Raw genomic sequence first — 25,526 nt, 5'->3', positions numbered from 1 at the left:
GGAGCCTGGGGAGCAGGCCGAGGATCCGGCCAAACACTTTCTGGCTCAAATACCCATCCACGTCCATCTGTTAAAAGGAGCTTCACTGAGGGACAGCTCACAGCCGAGGTGCCCTTCGACGGGGTCAAGTCTGCGGTTTGGTCCGTTCAGAGCCGGGAAGCCATCACCATGGTCAACTTGGAACACCTGCCAACATTCCCCAGAGTACACCCGTCAGCAGTGACCCCCACGCCCATACCATCCCGGAGAGCCCCCAGGAAAGGGGTTCTGCGTCACGGGGTGGATGTATCTAACTTTCTGAGCAACTGCCAGCCCGCTGTCCAAAGGCGCTGACACGTGCACCTCTCTCGATGACGCACCGCCCAGCACTTTCCAGCACTTTCCGGAAAGACTGGCAAATTCACACGCCTCCCAGCGTCCTTTGTGAGGCTCCAGAGTGAAGCTAAAGGAGATGGGACCCAGCCCGGGAGCCCCAGGAGCCGCGCCGTCTGCGCTGTGACCCCTGATGGAGAACTTCTCGTCACACGTCCCATCCACATTTCACGCTTTAGGAAGTTTCTACCCCGAGCTGCGATCCCGTCTGCCTGCTGCCCGCTCCTGGGCTGGGAACCAGTCCCCTTCCATGGGCCTCGGTCCTCGTGGAGGGGAGCTTGACTTTCAGAAGCTCGGGGTATGGGGGCTGCCCCTGAGGATGGCCCAGTGCCGGCCTCCTGGTCACCGGGAGACCTGTAGAGGCCTCGGCTGTAAAGCAGGGTGACGACAGCCCACGGCGACCACTGGCCTGGACGGGTGACCTGTAGAGGCCTCGGCTGTAAAACGGGGTGACGACAGCCCATGGCGACCACTGGCCTGGACGGGGGCCCTGGGCATGTGCTCAGAACAGCGCCGGGGGGTGTCTGCCGTCACTGCTGGTCACTGACTGTGTTCAGGCTGCTGGGCCTTCAGTGTCCTTCTTCCTCCTGAACTCAAATGCCCCCCTGACTCGTCTCCAGCCACTTCATGGTTTCCGGTGTCTTAGTCTCTAATCCAAAGGAAATTTAATTTGGGATGAGGGGTGAGGTAAGGATCCCACTTGAATCTCCCCCAAATATAAAGCGGGTGTTCTCAGCATCCGTGTCATGGGCCACCCCTTCCCCCTCGCTCCCCCGTCCGTGGTACCAACATCTGGATTCGTGTCGGCCACGTGGTCTGGTCCTCGGATCAGAGAGAGCTTCGGAAGAGTGAGCGTCTTCGTGGGTGGTGACTGGGTCCTGACTTCATGAGCAGGGCCCGCTATGGACTCAGGAGGTGGGTGGGTGGCAGAACCAGGCTGCAGCCACACTGCCCAGCGCTGACCCCCTCACAAGGCTTCTTTACCCCCATGTCGCTCCCCAGCGGGAGGTGGACACTGGGGCATGTCCCAGAGTCCCATTCCACACTGTGGCTGAGTCCCACCCGACAGGAGGCCTGAAATCACTCTGTAACGTTCCAGAAAAGTCTCATCGGAGATTTGATTGAAGTTGCATTAAATCCAAACATCAAGTTTGAAAGGACAACGTCATAATATTTAGACAATCCCTACCTTATCAAAGTGTGTGACACCTTTCTATCCATCTCTGCAAGTCTTTGTAAGTTTCCCATGGGGAGGCTTTGTCATGATCTTTATAGGTGCTTTTTCTTACTGGAGTTATTCCCAGCTGTTTTATGTTTGTTCCTGCCATTAATGCAGCTCTCCTCTCTTTCACTTTCATTTCTTTATTAACTGTAATGAAACCGTTATGCTTTCTACACATAGCTGCCTGGAGGTAAGAACACAAAGGCTTTTTTCCAGTCTCTCCTCCACGAGCCAGTGGGCATGTTTTTCCTTAAAGCTGCCTACACACCTCACCTCCTGTTTTCACCTCCTAAATGACCCATGTTTAAGCGACTGCTGACTCTGTGCCCCAGGCCTCAGGACTGTTGAGCCTTTATTAGTCTAGTCTGGGACTGGCAAACTCATGCTACCAGGGGCCAGTTCGTGTACATTTTCAACTTTGCAGGTTGTAAGGTCTCTCTGCAAAGACTCAGCTTTGCCATTGCAGTGAGAACACATCCCTAGATGATATATAGGTGAATAAACCAGGCTGTGTACCAATAAAACTTTATTTACAAAAACAGGTAGGGGGCCAGATTTGACCAGCAGGTGGTAGTCAGCTGACCTCTGATCTAGACCAGAGCTTGCTCCTGTCTATGACAGTTTACAGTTGAACACAAGTAGAGAAACTTCTATGTTCCTCATTGGTCTAATTTAACAAATTCTTTAATTCATTTTCAAGGCATTCAGGTGATCCTCCAGAATTTAGGAAGTACCTGTTTACTTTCTGTAGGTAATAGTCATTGCATTTTCTCATATCAAATAGTTTTGTGAGTGCCTTTGCCAGAACTTCCAAAAAGTAATCAGTCCTGGGGGGCTGTAGGCCAGCCTCACGACAGCCACTGGCCCTCGGCCCAGGAGGGCCAGGGTGGGGCCTGCGTGTAGTGCAACGTCAGCCCTGGCTCCAGGGGGACACCGGGTTCTGGGAGGGCCCACCTTCTCCTCCAGGTTAGCCTGGAGGGCTGCAAACATCGCTCCTGTGATATTTTTTCTGAGGAATAAATACAGGGTTTGACTGCTGTCTTTTTCCGCATCTTCTGAATTAGAACACGTGTTATATTTGATCTCCTGACAGATCTTGTCCTACCTGATTCTGAAATATTAAAGTGTATTTGCATCTCATATCAATCTACTGTGTGGGGGACTGTCCTGGGTTCTTTTGAAGGCCTGCAGAAATCAGCAGGTTGTCATTGTATGTGAGTGCCAGCATAAGATCACCCAATCACCACTCACACCAGGGGAGGGATCCCCTGAGAAGCATGTGCACCCTGAAAACAGTGCTGACTCCCAGAGGGCCCCGGGCATTGGCTGAAGGACCTCAGTGCTTGGCAGGGCACACAGCCCTCATCACAGACTCAAACCTCTCTACTGAACAAAAGGACTCTGCGAACTTTAACTGTGGGGACCTTCCTGGCATCAGGGTTTCACCAGCCCCTAAAATGAACAGGGTCATTCACTGCATTTTCCAATTTGGGGAAGAGACACCTGTGTGCAGAACGCTTCCAAGAACATGCCAGTTAAAACATCTGGAACTTTTACTGGAAAACATTAACATTGCCTACTTCTTTGGTTATAATTCCCCCTGCCCCCAGAATATGATATATTTAATCAGATTTCCATGTGTCGTGATCAGGGGCCCAGCTCTGCACACGCTCCTGAATAATTTGAGGCCACATTACAGGCTGATTTTTCTTTCTCCCTTTCAGGTTTATGCTCTAACTTTTAAAAAACCTACACATGACAGAAGTAAAATGCATTTGTATAGTTTTTCCAGAGATGCAACGATCAATTCCCTGTCTTTAAAAAAAAAATCATTAATATTTCTTTTTCATCTTCACAGCTTTTCTCCTCTCGTTTTGAAGGTGGCTTTTTCTATAGCTTGGGTTCTTCATTTTTGTTCTGAGTTAAAAATAAAGTTATTTAAGCCATAGTGTATTGACGAGTCCATCTTTCCCTGTGCCCACAGGTGCACTGTGCTGTTCTCATCACATCCGAAATGAGATTTAACAATAGCTCAGATGTGTACACTGTATCGTCCAGTAAGTGCCAGCCCCACAAAATGCTGCTCATGTTCTACCTGTCTCAACCCTTACAGCAGCCCTGGTGGGGCTCCCCTGGTGGCTCAGATGGTAAAGAATCTGCCTGCAGTGCAGGAGACCCTGGTGCAATCCCTGGGTCAGGAAGATTCCTTGCAGGAGGGCATGGCCACCCACTCCAGTTTTCTTGCCTGGAGAATCCCATGGACAGAGGAGCCTGGTGGGCTATAGTCGCATCAGGAGTCCCCAAAGAATTGGACACAACTGAGCGACCAACACTTTCACACTTTCAGAGCAGCCCTAGGAGTCAGGGAATAGCATTTTGCCCATTTTTATAGATGCAGAAATGGAAACACAGAGAGCAAGGCCATGCACTCTGAGTTAAGCAGATCAGGCTGCTCTGCCAGGGAATCAAGCGGGAAGATTGATCTCACATGCACAAAACTCATGGGCGGGGCTTCGTGTTTTATTTCATCCTTGACCAACAAATTATAGGAAGGCCCTGGTTGCTCGGATTATGATTATTTTGAGAGGTATGGTTTCAAATACATGGTATCATGATTGGAAAAGAAGGCTGGCACATTCCTCCTTTTCAGTTCAGTTCAGTTGCTCAGTCGTGTCCGACTCTCTGTGACCCCATGAACTACAGCACGCAAGGCCTCCCTGTCCATCACAAACTCTGGAGCTTGCTCAAACCCATGTCCATCGAGTCAGTGATGCCATCCAACCATCTCATCCTCTGTCGTCCCCTTCTACTCCAGCCTTCAATCATTCCCAGCATCAGGGTCTTTTCAAATGAGTCAGCTCTTTGCCTCAGGTGGCCAAAGTATTGGAGTTTCAGCTTCAACATCAGTCCTTCCAAAGAACACCCAGGACTGATCTCCTTTAGGATGGACTGGTTGGATTTCCTTGCAGTCCAAGGGACTCTCAAGAGTCTTCTCCAACACAAGAGTTCAAAAGCATCAATTCTTCAGCACTCAGCTTTCTTTATAGTCCAACTCTCACATCCATACATAACTACTGCAAAAACCATAGCCTTGACTAGACGGACCTTTGTTGGCAAAGTAATGTCTCTGCTTTTTAATATGCTCTCTAGGTTGGTCATAACTTCTTCCAAGGAGCTAGTATCTTTTAATTTCATGGCTGCAGTCACCGTCTGCAGTGATTTTGGAGGCCCCCAAAAATAAAGTCAGCTACTGTGTCCACTGTTTCTCCATCTGTTTGTCATGAAGTGATGGGACCAGATGCCATGATCTTTGTTTTCTGAATGTTGAGCTTTAAGCCAACTTTTTCACTCTCCTCTTTCACTTTCATCAAGAGGTTCTTTAGTTCTTTACTTTTTGCCATAAGGGTGGTGTCATCTGCATATCTGAGGTTATTGACATTTCTCCCAGCAATCTTGATTCCAGCTTGTGCTTCATCCAGCCCAGCATTTCTCATGATTTTGCTTTCTATAAACTTATGTTAATCAGTACATAAAGGTTTCTGTGACAGTTCCACTAGTTTGAACTGTAGTGAGTCATTTTGTGTCAATAATCGTGTGCACATATATATCAATATATGACACCACATTGTTCCACTTTACCTGGACTTACCAGATGGCTCAGACAGTAAAGACCCTGCCGGCAATGCAGGAGACCAAGGTTCGACGCCTGGATGGGGAAGATTCCTGGAGAAGAGAATGGCTACCCACTCCAGTATTCTTGCTTGGAGAATTCCATGGACAGAGGAGCCTGGCAGGCTACAGTCCATGAAGTCACAAGAGTCAGACACGACTGAGTGATAGCACACTTTCACCTACTGATTTCTCTTCCACTCATTTGCCTCGTATCTTTATTATTTGCTTTTAAACTTCTGTTTGTAGGAGTGCCCCGAGAACGCAACACGTTTGACTCTTAAAAACACCCTGCTTAGTCTGTGCCTTTTGGCAGCGGAGACTAACCCGTTCACACTTATTGTCGCTGCTGATGCTGCGGTTCTGTCCTGAGCAGCAGGTTCCACAGCCTCTCTCTCTGCTCCGTTCGAGGTTCTTTTCCTCACACACAGGCTTACTTGCTTTCCTTCCACACGGGTTTAGAAGAAACCATGTTCTTGTTTCTACTAGTGGTGGCCTTTACGTTAATCAAGTGCACTTTTAATGACTAAGCCATTTCCTTAGTGATGGCTGTTCCTTCTTCCCACAAAGAGACACTCAGTGACTTTTCCTCTGCAGCCGCCCCCCTGCAGCTCTGTTAAATTAATCAGAAGTCACAAATCAGTTTATTATTACACAAAAATGTTCTCCACCATACATGGAGTGCATTGAGTAATAGTGTTGTCAAGTTTGTGTTCAGCTGTGTAACCCCCATCATAGGAATGATTTACATCTAAGCGCTGTGTAGTTAATTGGCATCCAGTCACCAGTGACCTTACCTATGGCCTATGACCTTTACAGTCATCAGCCACTCATTCATATTTCTTTGATGGCTCCAGGGCCTCTTTTATTGACTCTTTCAGGAAAGGTATGTGAATGGCACACTTTCTAAATTCTTGCAAATTTAAAACTGTCCTTTTCATTTTGTCCAAAACCACAATCAGAGATAGAACTGAACTCACAAGTAAAGGATGAGATGGCGGGAGGGCATCACCGCCCCCGTGGGGGCCACAGAGGATGACATGGCGGGAGGGCATCACCGACCCCATGGGGGCCACAGAGGATGAGATGGCGGGAGGGCATCACCGCCCCCGTGGGGGCCACAGAGGATGACATGGCGGGAGGGCATCACCGACCCCATGGGGGCCACAGAGGATGAGATGGCGGGAGGGCATCACCGCCCCCATGGGGGCCACAGAGGATGAGATGGCGGGAGGGCATCACCGACCCCATGGGGGCCACAGAGGATGAGACGGCGGGAGGGCATCACCACCCCCGTGGGGGCCACAGAGGATGAGATGGCGGGAGGGCATCACCGACCCCATGGGGGCCACAGAGGATGAGATGGCGGGAGGGCATCACTGCCCCCGTGGGGGCCACAGAGGATGAGATGGCGGGAGGGCATCACCGCCCCCATGGGGGCCACAGAGGATGAGATGGCGGGAGGGCATCACCGCCCCCATGGGGGCCACAGAGGATGAGATGGCGGGAGGGCATCACCGACCCCATGGGGGCCACAGAGGATGAGATGGCGGGAGGGCATCACCGACCCCATGGGGGCCACAGAGGATGAGATGGCGGGAGGGCATCACCGCCCCCATGGGGGCCACAGAGGATGAGATGGCGGGAGGGCATCACCGCCCCCATGGGGGCCACAGAGGATGAGATGGCGGGAGGGCATCACCGCCCCCATGGGGGCCACAGAGGATGAGATGGCGGGAGGGCATCACCGACCCCATGGGGGTCACAGAGGATGAGATGGCGGGAGGGCATCACCGCCCCCATGGGGGCCACAGAGGATGAGATGGCGGGAGGGCATCACCGCCCCCATGGGGGCCACAGAGGATGAGATGGCGGGAGGGCATCACCGACCCCATGGGGGCCACAGAGGATGAGATGGCGGGAGGGCATCACCGCCCCCATGGGGGCCACAGAGGATGAGATGGCGGAAGGGCATCACCGACCCCATGGGGGCCACAGAGGATGAGATGGCGGGAGGGCATCACCGACCCCATGGGGGTCACAGAGGATGAGATGGCGGGAGGGCATCACCGACCCCATGGGGGCCACAGAGGATGAGATGGCGGGAGGGCATCACCGCCCCCATGGGGGCCACAGAGGATGAGATGGCGGGAGGGCATCACCGCCCCCATGGGGGCCACAGAGGATGAGATGGCGGGAGGGCATCACCGACCCCATGGACGTGAGTTTGAGCAAACTCCGGGGGACAGTGAAGGACAGGGAGGCCTGGCGAGCTGCAGTCCACGGGGTCGCAGAGAGTCGGACATGACTCAGCGACTGAACGACAACAGAGACAAAACTGTTTTCCGGCAAAACCCTGGAGATGGTGCTGCTCTTCTCTCTGGTGCTGGGTCTCACAGTTTGCAGGCAGCTTCTCTGTGCCTTTGGAGGGAGGTCCATGGACTTTTCCTACTGCTTTTGCTTTTTTCTCCAATCCAACCTGGGAGATTAGAGAGTTTCCCTTCATTCTGCCAAGTCCAGATACTGCTGTGGACGGCCGAGTTCCGGAGGCTTTTGCTCTGCCTTAACTGGGGGCTCCCCTGGCTCCGCAAAGCTTCTTGAGAACCCTCTCTTCTCACCTTCAGCTGGCCTTCTTCTCACCATGTGGCTTCCCCCAGTGGCATCCACTTCCACATTCTCTTTGGCTTAATTTCCTGCATCTCCTATGAAGCGTCGCTTGGTTTAAGGTCGGTCCATGCTCCTGCGCTGATCCTCTGCAGCGACACCTCTGCCATCTGCAGCTTCTGTACGCATCTCAGTCCGCTCTGGTCCACGCTCCTGCGCTGATCCTCTGCAGCGACACCTCTGCCATCTGCAGCTTCTGTACACATCTCAGTCCACTCTGATGTCTTGGGTCCCTTTGTGTTCAGCCGCTACTTAGTCCTGCAAACTTTTGGGTGCTTGCCTGCATTTCATCCCAGGCTGCCATTTCCTCCAGGCTCTTTGCTTCTGGGTCACAGAGGTCACAGCCTCTTGTATCTGTTTGATGCCAACAAGCAGATGGTTCCCAGAAGCCTCACATTTACTGCAGAGCCTATTTCCAGAGCTAATCTGCCTTTAAGTCTCCAGAAAGCATTCCCTTCCACAGAGAGCTGGCGTTCTTTTACAGCCTTCTGTGTATATTTTAGATGTGATGCTTTTAAGATTCCTTTTTAAACAGGCAGCGGCTGATCCCACCTGGGAATGTGTCAGCAGGCTTGGGATGAGCAAGTTTGATTCTCTTAATTCTTGGGGCTGTGGGAGGCCCTGCCTGCCCCAGGCTGGCCTGGAAGGTTGGGGCGATGTGCAGAGACCCCGAATCTTCATTGGACACCAAAGGCAGCTCCCAGGGGGGCCTGTTCCCATCTGGGAGGTCAGGTTTTCTGTCTAAACGGCAGACTTTTGAGAAGGAAGGATGAAGGGAACATCACAGCCTTGGTGTGTTGGGCAGGCTTCTCTTGCCCCAGGCGACAGGCTCTTCTGGCTAACTGCCCCTGCCGGGGCTCACCTGCACGCTGGCATCCTCTATTCCTGCTGCTGGGGCCGTGTACTCACAGAGGGAAGCTTCCCCCGTCCTCATCCCCGCCCCTGGTGGGCAGGCTCCACCTCTGCCCGCTTGTTTTGTGACCACGGCAGGGTCTCTAGGTCCAAGGTGAGGTCCAAGCATGAGGAAGGGACCCCAGGCTCCATACCTGGGGGTGGCCTTCTCCTCCGTTATCTCCCTTTCCCCACACCCCAGGACCTGTGAGGTGGAACGGGGGCGTGCTCCCCTCCCACAGCTGAGGAAGCTGAGGCTCACGGAGGGGAAAGTGGCTCCTGCAAGGCTGCCTGTGCATCACACCTGTCACGCCTGCAGGCGGAGGGTGGGGGGACGGGCCTGTCTGGGCATGGCCCCGGAACAGGACTGGATAGAACAGGGGGGCTCGGGAGGTGTGATCCCACACGGGTCCAGGTGAGCCTGAGCTCACGCTCTGGCTCAGGGGATGACGGGGGGCGAGAAGACCCGGGGACAGGACGGCGGGGATGGCAATGGCAGCCGTGGTACCGGCCCAGCAGCCACGTCACCCAGTGGGTCTGTTCAATGCGGAGCTGACGTTTAAAGTGATCTAGATTGAGACACAAATCCTTCTTTTTCATTTTTCAAGAGTGATCTTTAACAAACGTCTGTGCCAAATGTTGTATTTCACGCCCACTGCAGCACCCAGAAGCCATCAGAGCTGCCACGTGGGTGGCGGGGCCAGGCAGGGGACGGGGGTCACACCTGGCCGCAGCGAGAGGGCAGAGCAGGAAGACACGACCACAGGGAGGGGTTTGGGGCGATTAGATGCCGGGCACGAGGGTCAGGCCGGGGCAGGCAGAGCGGATGCCAGGAGCCTGGCATTCTGCATCGGAACCAGAGCCGTGCTGGGTTAGGAAGAAGGTCACCACCCTGATGACTTCTGTTGTGCTCACGCTGACTTAACTTCTGTCTTGAATGTATGATCTGACTTTTCACAGAACAGTAAAGAAGGATCAGGCTTACCTTTGTCTTTTATGAAAAAATAAATCACCAGGCGATGAAACGCCATGTGTAAGATTACAAGGACATCGTAAACCAGCAGGAAAACGCTGTGTTTTCGATGACTTCGCCAGGATTTCTGCCCAATTAGTTCATGAAACATGGAATCAACAAACAGTATTAACTCAAGCAGCTCTTCTGGGAACTGGGGATGACTCTGAACTTCATCCATCCTTATCAAAAGCTCACGTGGACAAGATGGGAACTTGTGTGCTTGCAGGACCTCAGGAGCACTCCTGACCAGGGCAGAGGGCCAGGGGGAGGTGGAAGGCCCTGGGCAGCTGTGGCCAGCGTGCAGGCTGGCTGAAATGGGCAGTGTGCTGGGAGTGATGCCTGCTCACTCTAGAACCGCTGTCCCGATCATCAGGAGGGCTCTCTGCAGGTTCCTCTGTGGGCACACACGCCCTCAGGCTTCCCTAAGGCTCCTAGAGATCTGCGACTCTTTGGAATTCTCAGATCCCCGCCCCCACATCCGTCTGAGCGGTGGGACTCGGGTACCTGGCCAGTGCCCGCTGCCCCCTACCCCCGCCCCAGGTTCTACAGACAGTATTCTCATCCGTTTGGTCAGCAGCCACTTGACCTCACCTTCCAAGCACCGGGCATCCCCACAGCCCCTGAAGCAGCCCCTCCAGGGATTCCTGAGGGGCGCCTGCTGACGCCCTGAGATCCAGGGGCTATGAGTGCTGTGCCCCAGCGTCCAACACAGAGCTGACAGGGCCGGAGGGCAGGGGAGGGGGGAGCGCAGGAGGCGCTGGGGTTACTGGGACTGATCACGTGACCCAGCGGCCCGTGCGGTGCGAGGGGAGGGCCCCCCCGGGGCTGGCTGAGCGGGCAGAGCTCAGCTGACCCCGACCCTGGCCCACTGCTCTCTCGCGGAGCCTGTTAGCCTGTTAGCTCCGTGGGGTCAGGAGCACCCAGCCCCACGCAGTGGCCCGTCCAGCGCCCACTGGCTCTTTCCACTGGACACGCTTCCTCCCGTTTCAATCCTCACCACTGAAGTATTTAAAATCGAAGAACTGTTCTGAAGAACACTGAGGCTCGCGGCACAATTACGGTAAAGAGCCCCCGCAGCAAACGCCCCCCGTCTCAGAGCGGGCCAGGAGCGCCCAGGAAACGCTGTGGCTCGGTCAGACCTGCTTTCCGGCTCGGGGCGCGTCTCCGCAGAGGACGTGAAGGGTGTCAGTGCTCACGGCGCGGTGGTGCCCGGCCGCCACCTACGTTGGCGTTTATACACGGAATCTATTAAAATGCCCCGCTATTATCGCTGTGATGAATAGCAGTGATTCGAATGAACACAAAATGGATTGCAGACAGGGATTGGAGTCACGAAGGGGCATTTTTCATTGTTTGGCAGAAGGAAGAATCTGTGAGGGGCAGGTACCAAGTTCCTTCTGCGGCGGACGCACCATCTGCTTGCCTTTTGACGGGTTAACCCCAGACCTCCTGCACGAAGGCCTCTCGCCCTTGGGAGGGTGTCTTGTACACAGCGAGGAGGGCTGCAGCCCAACCTCCCTGCTGGGCAGCTGGGTCTGCACGGACCCCAACCTCCCCCTCCACCCCCGTCTCTCTGCTCCAGCACCTCCCAGGACGCAGCGAGGCATCTGGACCCAGGACCAGGTCAGAGGATGCCTAGCGTGTGTTTCTCGGAAGCAGAAGACACAGAGAGCCGGCCCAGGTGTGGCAGAGTCCTCAGGAGGAATCCTGCCTGCCAGACGGCGCCCTGGGGCCGGTGAGCCCTCCCACCGAGTAACCTGCCTGCTGAGGCTGCACTGGGCAGGCGGCGGCAGACGAGAAGCCCCCAGGGCTGGGAGGTCCAGGAAGAGCCCTTGGCACACAGGGCAGGTGGGGCCTCTCGGGGTCTCAGGACACACGCCTGGCGGACCGATAGGAATTCAGGATGGCCCACCTCTTCCCCAAGGAAATAGGAAAGACGGCCCCAAGGCAGCTCACTGCGGTCTCTGCTCAGCAAGGCCATATGGCACCTTGCTCCCGGCTCAGAATCAGTTTCGTTTCATTCATTCTCAGAAGAGCAGTGGGAAGGTGGTGATAGAGGATGAGATGGTTGGATGGCATCACTGACTCCGTGGACGTGAGTCTGAGCAAGCTTCGGGAGTTGGTGAAAGACAGGGAAGCCTGGCGTGCTGCAGTCCATGGGGTGGCAGAGTCAGACACGACTGAGCGACTGAACTGCGACAAAGGGAAGGCTCAGCGACAAATGCTTCTAACTGCTGGCTGGCCCGCTTGGCAGCAGAGAGGAACGTGACGTCGCCAAACGTCCGCAGGAGCCCTGGCCGTGCTGGGACAGTCCCGTCCGTGGAAACCCACACCCAGCAGGGCGGCTGGGGGCCGGAAGCCCCGGGTCGTGAGACAGGCCGAGCGTGTGCTCCTCCGTGAAGGGGACGGAGTCCACTGCTCCAGGGGCCCCGGGGCGGGCTGACCTGGGCTGACGGTGGACGGATGGCCAGACGGTGGGGGAGAAGGCCTTCAGCTGTGATGGGAGCGTGGCCTGAAGGATGCCGGTCGGGGGAGTGATGCAGCGCACACAACGCCCCCCAAAGTCCTGGCCCAGGGGGGCAAGGCTCTGCCATCTTGACCGGGGAAGGAGCCCGCTTCCCAGGGAAGGAGGGAAGGACTCACACAGGAGACAGCAAAGCAGGGGCGACGCCTGCAGACACTGTAGCGCATCAGAAAGGCGGTGGGAGCTCCTGGGTGTCCAGGGGCCTGGGGGGAGCCTGGGAGGGTCAGGGGAACCCTGTGGATGAGTCAGAAACCCAGAGCCCTGCTGGGCTGCACTCTGAGGACAATGAGAAGGCACGGCCCCCCAGGGAGGCTGGGGATGGGGTGAAGGGCGCAGTGCAGGGCCCCCAGACCCTGAACCACATCCTTCAGCCAACGCGGGGTCAGCCACCCAGAGCCGGATGTCACCTGCCAGGGCCTCTGGGCTCCCCTCCAGGTCCACGGCCACTACCTTCCCTGCTCGGGGGCCTCCACGCTGCCCCCACGGGGATGCTGCCCCCTTTGTCCTCAGTGAGTCTCGGTCCTTCTGATCTGGGTGCGGCCAGGAGGGGTCGGGACGGGGTCGCCTGTCCCCACAACGCTCGCCTCTCCTTCCACCCCTTGCACCCGGCGTGTGCCTCTCGCCTCCTCCTGGGTGCCACAGAAGTCTCTGTGCTGCATCCTGGGATGGTTTCCCCTCACGTTTTCCTGGGGAATCTTCCAGGGGCTCCACTGCCTGACTCCCGTGCCTGCGGGGTCAGCCCACAACTTTCTGGAAGCTTCTTCATGGCCCATACTGTCCTCCGTGGAGGGGCCATCTTGGGGCCTGTCTGGCCGCCGTGGGCTGTGCTGGGGGTGCATGGTGTCCCGGGTCCCCCGCGTCCTTCACCCTTATCCGCGTGGACCACTTCATCTACAGCCTCCGGAGGACGGGGCTCCCGGAGCGGGGAGCGGGCCCTCGGCTCCTGAAGCTGGGAGGACGGTCCCAGTTACGGACTCCAGGCTGGTGGCCCTGCCCCCGCCCGTGGACTCTGGGCTGGCGTGGAAATCCACTGGCTCCCCGCTCTGGAAGGTCTGGGCTGCTGTTTTCCAGCTCCGAGCGCTTCAGCTGAGAAGCCAGATCCACTCTGATGTCTGCATCTTTGTAAGTGACCTATTTTTTCCCTCTGAGTTTTCAGGATGCTGTTTTCATCTCCACGGGCCTGAGATTTCACGCTGACGCACCTTGGGACGGGGCTTTCTTCACTCATTTCCCGCCGGCGGTGAGTCCCTGCACACAGGAAACCCAGGCTTTGAGTCCTGGGAATTTCTTTAGAAAACACTTCTTTGATAATTCCTTCTTCATTTGTCTCTATTTTTGGATCTTATAGTCTCTAGACCCCCTGAATCGATCTTCTAATGTTTTTTTTTTTTTCTTTCGTACTTCCTACTTCTTCTTTTTTTTTTTTTTTTAAGTTCTCCTCCTGGCTTTATGAGACCTCTTCAATTTTATGTCCCACACATTTGCCAGAGTTTTAACAAATTCTGTTACACAGACACACACTCACACAGGTAGGTGCTGTCTGCAAAGACAGATACACACTTCACGTGGTGTGTGCAGGTATGTGACCCCCGCATCTCACAGCTCTTGAAATACGTCGTGCTTCCAGGAAGCTCCAGCCTCATACAGACAGCAGCCGCCGCGGGCGTGGCGGGGGCGAGCGCCCTCGGCCGCGAGCCTGGCGGGCTCACCGGGTGCCTTGCATCTGAGCCGTCTCCTCTCTGCGGCCTGGGCTCTGGTCTCCTCTGAGCCCCTCACCCCCACCCCCAGCTTCTGCGTGTCTGACCTCTCTCTCCTCCCACCGTTGAGGATCCTGCTGTTTGAACCCTGACAGGTGGGTGGGGGCATCACAGGGGGCCTTGGGCCCCAGCTCATAGCACCCAAGCTTCTGCACTGGGCTTGGCAGGCTGGTGGGTGGCATAGGGCGCCCCCACAAAGTTCTTGTCCATCCGGAACATCAGAATACGACCTTCTTTGGAACTGGGTCCTTAAGATGGAGTGAGGTAAGGACTTCGGGATGAAATCACCCGTCACGGAAGGTGGGCCCCACATGTGATGCTGGTGTCTCTATGGGAGGAAAGAGGGGAGCTCAGATGCCCAGAGAGGAGCCGGCGCCTTCGTAGGGGATGTGGCCTCAGCCCAGGAGCCCCCAGGGCCACAGGCACACCTCAAGGTTGGCAGGACCCTTGACCTTGCACCTGTGGCCTCCATGCTGTGAGGGAAGCTCTCTGTGGCTGTGGGTCATCCAGCGTGGTCACTGGTCACAGTAGCCTGGGAAGCTGGGGCCCCGGGTTTGCTGGAGAGAGGCCCCACGCCCTGCCCACACCCCTGGCAGTGGGCAGGTCTCACATCTCAGGAAGTTCCTCCACACTTGGCGCTGGCCTCCCGGGGCCCAGAGGCGTGCAGCTGTGAGTCCTACGGGCGTGAGCCTCTGGGGGTTCAGGCTCCCGCGGGGCACACAGCCCCTGGGCCAGTGCCTCCATACCATAGGCGGGGGGCCCTGCGTCCTGGCCCCTGAGGCAGGGGTCTGAGGGCAGGCCCGGCCAGTGGTTCCTCGGGAGTTAAGTCCCCCGGGGCCCCCGAGGTCATGGGCCTGCCCCACTTGGCTCTGCGGCTGCGCTGAGCTGGGGAGCCTTGCCCCCGCCCCGAGCTGGGGACCCGCACCCCCACCCGGTGGACTGTGTCCCCGCCCCGCGTCCCTGTCCACCCAGGCATCTCCAGGGTGCGCAAGTGGGAAGCATGCCTTCTGCTCTCTATCACGGTGGGGGGAGCCTGGCGCGGGCAGCTGCAAAGTGCCCCCTGAATGCCCTTTGAGAGCCTGAGCCCCTGCGTGCGGGCTGCTCTGGCCAGAGAGCCTGGCTGCCCGGCCCAGTGACGGCCGGTTCACGACAAGATGGGGGATGCGGGGTGATGACCCATAGGCCACTGGGCACCTCTCCTGGTGTCCAGGGGAGCCCCCTGGGCACCTGTCCGTACCTCACCACCATGCACTCCGGGGTCGGGGACACCTGGGCTCAGGCAGAATTCGGACGTCCAGGGTGGCTCCTGGGAAAGTGCTCTTGGCGTCACGAGTTTCCACGAAATCCAAGGTCCTGAGCAGACTGTACAGAGCCCCCCGCTCCCGCCAAGAATTCCCCTCACCCTCTAGAGCATGGCGTCCATGCAGCACAGGATTAAAACACTGAGCTTAATTGCTGATTTGAGAGACGAGTTCAACCAGCTGGCCTGTCCTGGTCTAGGAGGCGCTCGTTACAGCAGCTACCAAGGCGCATCTTCAACACAGAGACACCGAACGTGGTGGACGGAGCGTGGGTCACATCGCCCTGGGTGCCACCAACACCCAGGCGCTGCCTCAGCCACTCACGTCTGCACAGAAGCCAGGAGTGGGGGCGGTGCTCACACCCACCGGCCCCAGCCTCTGCCCGCCCCTTCCGCCTGCCCAGTCAGCTGCTGTCAGCGGCTGTTTGGTTGCCAAGGAGAGGATGCTGCTTGTGACCTTGGGGAGGGCCTGCGATGTTCACCTTGCCCCGTGTCGACCAACGTCACAGAGCAGAGACAGATCGCTAAGGGAGCCCCTGAAACAGGGATCATGGGGGCCCCAGAAGCCAGGTTCCCCCCACCCCGCGTACCCCCAGGATGCCGGGTCCTCAAGTCGTCATGGCAACTGGCCCTAGTACCCGCATAGCCTCACCCAGGGGCCCGTGTGCATGTCACCAAGTAGCTGTCACCCTCAAGACGGGGATGCACCCGAACATTTTTATTCTATTTCTTCCTCCTTCTTTTAATGCTGATCGTGAGCCACTAAATTAATTTCACAACCCACTAATGGGGTGATGACCTGCACTTTGCAAAGCGGTGATCCAGGAAATGCAGGCATCGGCATGCACCCAGGGCCTGGGTTCTGCTAATCAATTAATCAATTGATCACAAGCATCTACGTAAGACCTAAGTGGGGGATGGGGATGGTGAGACCCCCAAGGCTCATGCCTGCCCTTGGCTCGCTCATGGTTTGCTGGGGACACTGAGAAGGGAGCAGCCACGGCCATGTGGAGAAGGAGCTGGGGCGTGACCAGGTGGGGGCGGGGGGGCGTGGCCACCTGTGGACAAAGCCTGGCTGCAGGGTGCTGGGCTGAGGACCTGGCCACTGGGGTGGAATTAGCCATCTTGTGGCCAAGCAATCCCGAGGTCTCCTAGATTCCCGCCCCCCAGCCCCCACCACGGAAAACCAATTTATGGTAAAATGTGAAACTCCACGGTGCTAATTTGCCAGCTGTAAGAGGCCTGCAATTCAATCCTAGACGAAGATTATGTGCCCCAATTATAAGATGTTTGGGTCAAGAGCTTGCAGCTTCCCTTATAGCTCAGTTGGTAAAGAATCCGCCTGTAATGTGGGAGACCTGGGTTCAATTCCTGGGATGGGAAGATCTGCTCGAGAAGGCATAGGCTACCCACTCTAGTATTCTTGGGCTTCCGCTGTGGCTCTGCTGGTAAAGAATCTACCCGCAATGCGGGAGATCTGGGCTCGATCCCTGCGTTGGGAACATCCCATGGAGGAAGGGAAAGGCTACCCACTCTAGTATTCTGTCCTGGAGAATTCCACGGACTGTATAGTCCATGGGGTTGCAAAGAGTCGGATGTGACTGAGCGACTTTCACTTTTCACTTTGGGTCAAGAGCTCAGGTAAGCATTTAAGCAAGCTTGGAAAACAGGTCTCTGCAGGCCGGGGTCACCTCTGCAGACATTGGGAAGACGACGGAGCCTGTCGGTCCCCTAGGGCCATTGCCCAGTCGCTCGGTGCCACCTGCCAGGGTGAGGACCCGGGGCCCACTTCTTGGGCGGGGCCGTGACGCTCAGGGCCAGCACGTGGGTGGGAGGTCAGTGTCACCGCACACACCTGCCCCTCGGCCGTGCCTCTGAGTGGGGGGCCGCCCCAGGAAGTCGAGGGTCCCGGTGCGTGCATGCCTCCCCCGACCTGCCCCATGCGTGCCGGGTCCACCCGCCTGGACCGCGGGCTTCACGGGCTCTAGCACCAGACACCCCCCAGGGAGGGGGGCTACAGGAGCCCCAGGAGGCACGCGGGGCTCCTGCCAAGCCAGGGCTGCGTCTGAATTCCGCAGACCCGGCAGATTCAAGCCTCAGCTCCACGGCCCGCCGACCCCTGGCCGTCGGCATCTCTGTCTCTCCCAGTTGCAGTTTTCACGGCTGTAAAACTGAGATGATGGTTCTGAGCCCGGAGGTCTGGGGGATGGAAAGGAACGCGCGTCTGCACCTTCTCAGCAGAGGCCTTGGAGTAAATCAAGGATTCGGGCTGTGCCAGCGAGGAGGGGCCAGCCTCAGAACCCCCGCATGGCAGGGCGCCTGGAGGGGCTGGGGGCTTGATGAGAGGGGCACCCCAATTCACCATGATGACACAGACAGGTGCTGCCTGCACCAGCCTGGAGGGCAGGCCTGACCCAGCGGCAGTCCGCCGAGGCACCCAGGGCCTCTGGAGCCCTGCCCGAGCCGCCCCTCCTCTGGGGGTTCATTCAAAACCCCTAACACAGCATCACCTGCACCAGGGCTGGCCCAGGCCCCAGGGAGCCCACACAGGGACCCCCAGGCCTCATGGATCTGGGGATGGTGACCCCGGGGGTGGCAGTCTGCTTGTCGCCAAGGATCCATCCCAAAAAAGGGCACAGCACACAGATGGGGCCCTTGGAAAGGTTACCCGCCTCCTGGACTCTGGGGGAGGCGGCAGCCCCAGCTCAGAGCCCATTCCGCTGCCGGAGCGGCGAGGCAGGTTCAGGAAAGGGGCTGGGGAGCCTGGCACACCTCACGGGTATGGAGACAGGCCCTGCCTCCATGCTAAACACAGAGAAACAAGGGCGGCTGATATCAGACAAGCGCATGGCTGCAGCTCCAACTGGAGATCCGGGGATGCTCGCTGCAGCCCAGCTCTGACACCCTTGAGGGGCCGCCCTGCTCAAGACCCCTGCCACCCAGGCCTGCGAGGGGGAGGCTGCTGGCAGGGCCCCCAGGCCCGAACCCCCACAATCACAAGAGGCTGCCGAGGCATCCATGGGGCAGCGGGGGGCCTGCGTCAGCTTTAGGTCGGGCCTGCGCCGACCTTGGAAGGTGCCCCACTCAAGCTCAGAGCTGACCTCTGGCCGACCACGGGGCATGGACCCACAGCTCCCTGCAGAGCAGCTGGGCCACACTGGCCTCCTGACGGTGCTGCTGAGAGAGCCCACCTGCGCCCGCACATGGAGGCTGCGAGAGCGGGAGGAGCGGGTTTTCCTCTGGCCTAACTCCCAGGGGCCGTGGCCCCCGCTTCTCTGCCTGGGGGTGCCAGCAGAGAGCTCCCAGGTGCTTCCACGAGTTCCCGCTCCCTGACCTAACGCTCCCCGCCATCGAGGTGGGCGTCGTAGCCTGGAGCCCATGCCAGCCCTCAGCTTCCTACGGAAACCTCAGGAGGATGGGCCTGGATGAGGCGTGATAATTGGCCTGTGGAGCCAGCAGTGAGCGTGCCAGGCCTGCGGAGCCCCAGAGCGGCCCCCAGAGGTCACGGCCAGGCGTCCCCAGCTCCTCTGGCCTTCACTGTCCCCCTGTGCCGGGGGAATGCTCCTTTGGAAAAGGAATCTCAGAGAAAACATCCCTGGGACTGCTCTGCTGTTCTCGCCTCCCAGCCCACGGAGGTGAGCAGGGGACCCAGTGCTCCTCTTGGTGGATCCAGGAGGGACCCGGGGCCCCCCGGGGTTCTCAGAGCCTCTGCTCTAGATGCCTGCCTGGGGCGCCTGCATCAGACCACGCCCCACCCCCATTCTTTCCTCTTAAAGGCCCTCTGCCCAGAGGTGGGGTCTGAAGCCCCTCTGTGGGTTCGAACCTTTCCTGCAGCCTGGGGCTGGGAGGACATCGCCCAGAAATGAGAGCCCCCCCACACAACGAGCTGTGTGAGCTGAGCGGCCTGGAGGTGCTCTGTGTGGCCCCTTGGGCCGATGGGCACTCAGTGACCCCGCGATGCTCTGAGCAGCCAGGGGACAGACCCATCCGGCCACAGAGCCAGCAGCCTCTTGCATCAGGAAGCCGGGGCCCGGCTTCTCGCCGTCGCCGGTGTGGGGTCAACCCCCAGCCCCGCCTGCTCAGGCCCCTGGACCCCAGGACAGCCGGGGGGCTGCGTACATACCGTGGTGGTCTTTATCCGCCCGCCGGGCTGTGTGCACGTCCAGCCTGACCGGTTGATCAGCAAGTCGCAGCCCTCCCCCTCCAGACACGGGAGCATGTCACACCACTGCTTTGTCCTGATGATCCGCGCTGTGGACAGAGGACAGAGGACAGAGGACAGAGGTCAGCGCCGGCCGGGGGTGGGGCGGATCCCATGCTGCCCAGCACCCAGCCCTGGCCTCAGGGACGGGAAGGCTGGGTGGGCAGCCCCTGGGGCCAGTCGGGGAGCCCCGCCGGGCGCCGCCCCTGCCCTGGGCTCCCAGCCACCTGCTTGCTGTCTGTGGGCAGCTCTGTCACTGATTACTCGGTCAGCAGGGACGGAGGGCCTTGGGGACAGTGTCAAGGAGCAGCCAAGGCGCCTTCCTGGAAGGGACAACATCGTTCTCTCCTGTGTCTGGAACCCATGTGAGAGCAGGAAAGCCTGCCTGGTCAGAACCCCCTCACATGTCTTGGGAGCCACCCATCCGCAGGTCAGAATCCAGGTGCTGGGTCAGGCTGGAAGGAGGTGGGCAGGGGGCGGGCGGGGAAGTCTGGCAGATCTAACAGTGACCACAGCACTCCCAGAGCCTCATCCACAAAGGGGACCCCCCAGAGGCCATCCTGGGGTGGTGAACCCCCAGAATATGTCCCGGGGCGGTGAGCCCCCAGAGGCCGTCCCGGGGCGGGGAACCCTCAGAATATGTCCTGGGGCGGTGAGCCCCCAGAGGCCGTCCCGGGGCGGGGAACCCTCAGAATATGTCCCGGGGTGGTGAGCCCCCAGAGGCCGTCCCGGGGCGGGGAACCCTCAGAATATGTCCCGGGGCGGTGAGCCCCCAGAGGCCGTCCCGGGGCGGTGAGCCCCCAGAGGCCATCCCGGGGTGGTGAGCCCCCAGAGGACGAAACCCACCACCGCTCTGTGGCTGTAGTCGGGGGGCTGGGGACCCCTCACTGATGGAAACCCTGGAAGGAGGGGTTATGTGATGGAAAGAACACGGATCATATTAACGGACATGTCGTTAAAGGAACCTGGGAACCGCGGGTCGTTTCTGAATTAGGACCAAGTGACCCATGTCCTTCCAGAGGTGATCGCTGTGGTGGCTGCAGACCCGGGCGGGGCGCAGCCCACGGGGCCCACGCTGTTCTTCCTACGCCTCGAAATTCTCAGCAACCTTTGCAGCCTCCTGGCGCTTCTCTTTTCACAGAGGACAGCAAGCACAGCACCAGCCACGCAGGCAGCGGCTGTCCCTGCAAAGCGACAGCCACGCAGGCAGCGACTGTCCCTGCAAAGCGACAGGGGACCCGGGAGCCTCACCCCATGGGGGCCTGGGCCTCGGGGCCCCTGCAGGGGAGCAGGACTTGGTGAGTCTTAACAATGGGTGCCCTGGGAGGTGATCTGGAAGACAGACAAGGACGGCATCCCAGGTGACCCCTTGGTGTCAATTCTGACAGATAAGCAGGAGCTGCCTGAACACAGGGGAGAGTGTCCTGGGACCGATTAGTGATGCCCGCTGCAGGCACAGCAGAGGGCCCTGTGGTGTGTGCTGCCCCACGGCCCCACCCCAGGCATCTCACTATCCATGGTCACCGGTCAGTCAGCCTGAGACCAGCTCCGTTCTAGGCCGAGCTATGGACAGAACCGTGACCCACCAAAGTCACAGGATGACCCCAGGGTGGCTGGGCTTGGAGACGGGATCTTTAGAGATCCTGTTTAACTGAGGTTAAACAAGGTCACAAGGGTGGGGCCTCCCCCCACGGAATCAGTGCCCTTAAGAGAAGTGACCTCAGCAAGACCAGCCTCCCCTGCGTGGACACAGTGAGGAGGGGGTGCCGCCAGGAGCCCGTCAGCAGCACCTGCACCACAGCCTCCCATCTCCGGAGCTGCAAGAAATGGAGTTTCTGCTGCTCAAGCCCCACGGCCTCCAGTTGTCGCTGCAGCCTGAGCCTGAGCAGACAGCCTGGGAGACCCCACGGCTCAGAAAAGCCGCTCATGCAGCTGAAGTCAGAGCGGAAAACCAGTCCAGCTGAGTGGCAGCTCCTGCGGAGGAAGAGATGGGCTCTGCTCCCCCGAAGGGTGAGGGGGATGCCCCAGACACGGCTCCAAGATGAACGACAAAGGCCGCCCACTGCCTCGTGTCCCTCGGAGCCCCCAGGGCTGGCAGGCAGAGACGGCTGCGCCCCCAGCACGCCCCGCTTGGGCCTCCTCTCCTCGTCTGCACTAGGCAGAGACGGCTGCGCCCCCAGCACGCCCCCCTCGGGCCTCCTCTCCTTGTCTGCACTTTATTCCGGTGGAAGTCCCCAGTGCACCACTTTGGTGGCAGTAAAAGATTCACAAAAACCTTGTCATTGCAACAAGCACAAACCTTAAACCCATGGAGCAGCGAGACTGAAACACACACCCTGCCAATCCCTGGAAATCCTGTGTGCACAGCATAGAGAAGATCAAGACGAATTAAAGAAAGAAGGGAGGGTTTCTCTGGGATCAACCAGGACACGCGGGGTGAGAAGAGGCTCACGTGTGGTTAGAAAAGTCTGAATCTGTGCTCCCCTCTGTGTCCCGGGGCTACGCCCAGGGAGATGCTGTCAGGCCACTGTGCCCGGCTCAGAGACCTCCATCGGGGGGGCGGGGACCCAGCCCCTGGCGGCCCAGGGACCAGAGCAGGAACTTGGCCTTCTCAGGCAACAGGCCTGCTCTTCGCTGCAAGAGGGACATGCAGACCAGGAGGCAAGGAGGCTGGGGTGAGGCCCTGCTAGGAGAGGCCACAGCCATCCAGAAAGTGGTCATCCCAGACCAGGGGGCAATGTCAGAGTCCTCCTTCTGATGTCGACGCTGCCCTGGCTGGTTGCAGGACCAGATGACGGAGTGGGGATGGATGGATTCAATCTGCCCTGCTGTGCCAGCCAGGACCTTGAGCCCGGGGTGCCCCCCTCAACCCACCATAGGCTCTGTCCTCCCCGGGAAGCTCAGTGACTGTGGGGACAGAGGAGAAGCTGTAGGTGGAGTACCCGGCCCAGGGCTGGGCCAGACCACACCCCAAACACACGTCCTTCACAGTTGAGTGAGGACAGAAGCCACTCTCGGCCGCTGACCATGGTGCCAGAGATGGTGGACAGATGCTGGGGAGACGGAGCCAACCTCCCCACAGCCAAGGGTTGGGATGCCCACTAGTCCCCTGGAGCCCGCCCCCAGGCTGCAGTGGGCACGGCTCCAGGCCCTTGGTCAAGGCCACGAGCCCCATTCATCTTCCCTGAAGCTTCACGTGAGGGCTGCTTACTCCAAGCCTCCATCCCCTCCGGGAGATGGGGGCACACAGCCCCAACAGTCATGGGGGAGCCCCAAAATGTGACAGGACATTTGAAGGTCAGGGAGAGGGAGGAAAGCTTGAGGGGTGAGGGATAAGGTAGGGGGAGGGACAGAGGTCCTGCCCATGCTGCAGGCACAGAGCCTGCACACACATGTTCACACACACACATGCACATGTGGAAACATGCATAAGGATGCGGAGGCCCTAGATGGAGCACACTCACACGTGGAAACACCCAAAGCACACGCACACGCCTATATGTGGGAAACGGCTCATGTGTGCACAGCTACATACACTGACCTGCACACACGTGTACATGAATGTGGAGCTTCCCAGGCGGCGCTGGTGGTAAAGAACCCGCCTGCCAAGGCAGGAGACGCAAGAGACGCAGGTTCAATCCCTGTGTGGGGAAGGTCCCCTGGGGAGGGCAAGCAACCCACTCCAGTCTTCTTGTCTGGAGAGTCCCATGGACAGAGGAGCCTGGCGGGCTACAGTCCATAGCACTGCAGAGTCGGACACGACTGAAGCAACCCAGCATGCACTCACACTCACGGATGCTTGAGCACACACTCATCACCACACACGTGGGACCGCTGTGAGGGCTGCCTGGCAGGGAGCAGGCACGCGGATGTGTCTGCAGGACAGACAGACACACCGACTCCCTGACCACTGCCCTGCTTCCACCCAGAGAGGTGGCCTGGTGTGTGGGCACCGGCCCTGCTGAGGGTGCTGGATGGCCAGTAGCAACCACACAAGGCCTTCTGTTGGCCTTGGGAGCTCGGCTCAGCCAGCCCCAGCCCACTTCCTGTGGGGGCAGTCGGCGGCACAGGGCTGGGCCACCGTGTTCCAGGGACAAAGGGGCCTTTCATGCCCACACGTCACCACCTCATCTCTGGTCCTGACGTCATGGCAGCTCTCAGCTGGGGAGGGTGTTCCCTGGGGTGGAGGGGGTCCAGTGAGCAGAGTGACGTGGACGACAGCTGGGGACCGCAGTCCAGCCTGTTCCGGTGTCACGACCCGGGGCCCTCGGCCTCTGCAGGCCCGGGGAGTGGGTCTCCTGTGGCCGCATATCCAGTGCCTGTCCGAGGCACAGGGGAGGGCGGGTCCATCCACGCCGGGCCTTGGGGCCCAAGATGGACCAGCTCTGCCAACCGGAGCCTATGACGGGCGCTGCACCCAGGGACCCAGCCTGGTCACACTCCTCTCCTTCTGCCTCACACTCACACATTTGCACATATGCACACATTTGCATATGCACACATTTGCACACAACACACGCTACTCCATGTATACTTGCACTCACACACATCTGCATGCACACACACACACATTCGCACATGTTTGCATACAACACATAAATGCTTGCACGTGAGCACACACATCTGTGAACACACGTGCAACCCAGCACATGCAGTCTGCACACACTTGCAATACACATCTACACACGCTTGCACAGCACACATCTGCATGCACAGTTGCACATCCACATGCACTTGTGCACGCACTTGCACACGTTTGCACACACCACACACATTTGCACGTGAGTACACATCTACACACACACACACGCCTTCACAGGCAACACTTGCACATGCAGTCTGCACATGCTTGTACATACGTGTCTCACGTTTTCGCAGTAGTCTGCACATGCACGCACGTCTGCACACGCTTGCACACACACACATTTGCACACACAAGCACTTCTGCACACGTACTCATGTCCACAGGGTGGTGTGAGAATGCAGGCTGCAGAGCCACTCTTCCCTCCTGCAGCCATGCGGGGGCAGGCAGAGGCTGGTTCCTCCTCTCCGAGTGCCCCTCTGTGAGAACACCAGGGTAATTCCAGGCCCAGAGCCTCAATCCCGGCCACCGTCTCCCCAGAAGGAAGCCACCCCTGCAGCCCAGGTGCTCGTGAAGGACAAGACACGCCTCGTGGGGCACAGAGGACCAGCGTCTGGGGCAGGGAGGGGCCTGGAGCCTGGTGGGGAGCAGGGCAGGGCCCGGGTGTCCCAGGGGCTGAGGAGCAGGGGTCCGCTGGGTGCAGGTCGTGAACACATCAGGGACTGGCTCAGGCAGGTCCCGGGCAATCAGCTGAAGGGCCAATTGCCAAAACTGTGGGGGCAAACCGTGCCTGGCATCAAAGACAGACCCCAGGAGCCGCAGGGTGACGGGGGCCGCAGAGGGGCTTGGGGACACCTCCTAGAGAAGACAGAGTGCCGCAGATTCAAGGGACAGGGCAGCACAGGCCCATGCAGAACCCAAGCGGGGACCCTCAGAACAGGTGCCACAGGGACACAGCGCACCTGCCTCGGGGCCTGCTGGGGGCGCCAGCTCCTTCCTCCTTAAGAGACAGACACACCCTCCCACCCCTGGAGCCCCACTCTGAATATCAGCCACCTGGGGTCAGAGAAATTTGGGGCCAAATTCACTCGGATCCACGGCCAGCCAGTGAGAGATGGGGCACTGCCTGAGCGCGTTACACCCTAAAAAGCTCGTGGGGCTTCACACGTGCCGCTTCTCAGGAACCTGCAGAAGACCCAGAGTTGGGCTCAACCAGCAGAGACCAGCAGCGTCTCTCCTGGGAAGGCCCGGGAGACTGAGCCTTTGTCTTATCTGCAGACAGTTCCTGAGTGCTTGCCCTCACTGTCCACCCTCCAGGGCCACCACTCT

General features: G+C 58.6%; 1 protein-coding gene across 2 annotated transcripts in view; it reads right to left on the bottom strand.

Annotated features, from left to right (window-relative positions):
- The window catches only part of TAFA5 (TAFA chemokine like family member 5), a 177,216-nt gene that overhangs the window by 7,989 nt on the left and 143,701 nt on the right, over positions 1 to 25,526 (bottom strand). For both annotated transcript variants that reach the window (XM_086404315.1, XM_086404316.1), the window contains exon 3: positions 19,538 to 19,665. In XM_086404315.1, the coding sequence (XP_086260441.1) occupies positions 19,538 to 19,665 (128 nt within the window). The remainder of the gene's footprint in view (positions 1 to 19,537; positions 19,666 to 25,526) is intronic.

This window comes from Bos grunniens, chromosome 5 (genome assembly GCF_055505025.1).
Source record: "Bos grunniens cultivar Pamir isolate PY7600 chromosome 5, Bosgru_T2T1.0, whole genome shotgun sequence".
Classification (NCBI taxonomy): Eukaryota; Metazoa; Chordata; class Mammalia; order Artiodactyla; family Bovidae; genus Bos; species Bos grunniens.
This window is presented reverse-complemented; position numbering and strand designations above follow the sequence as displayed.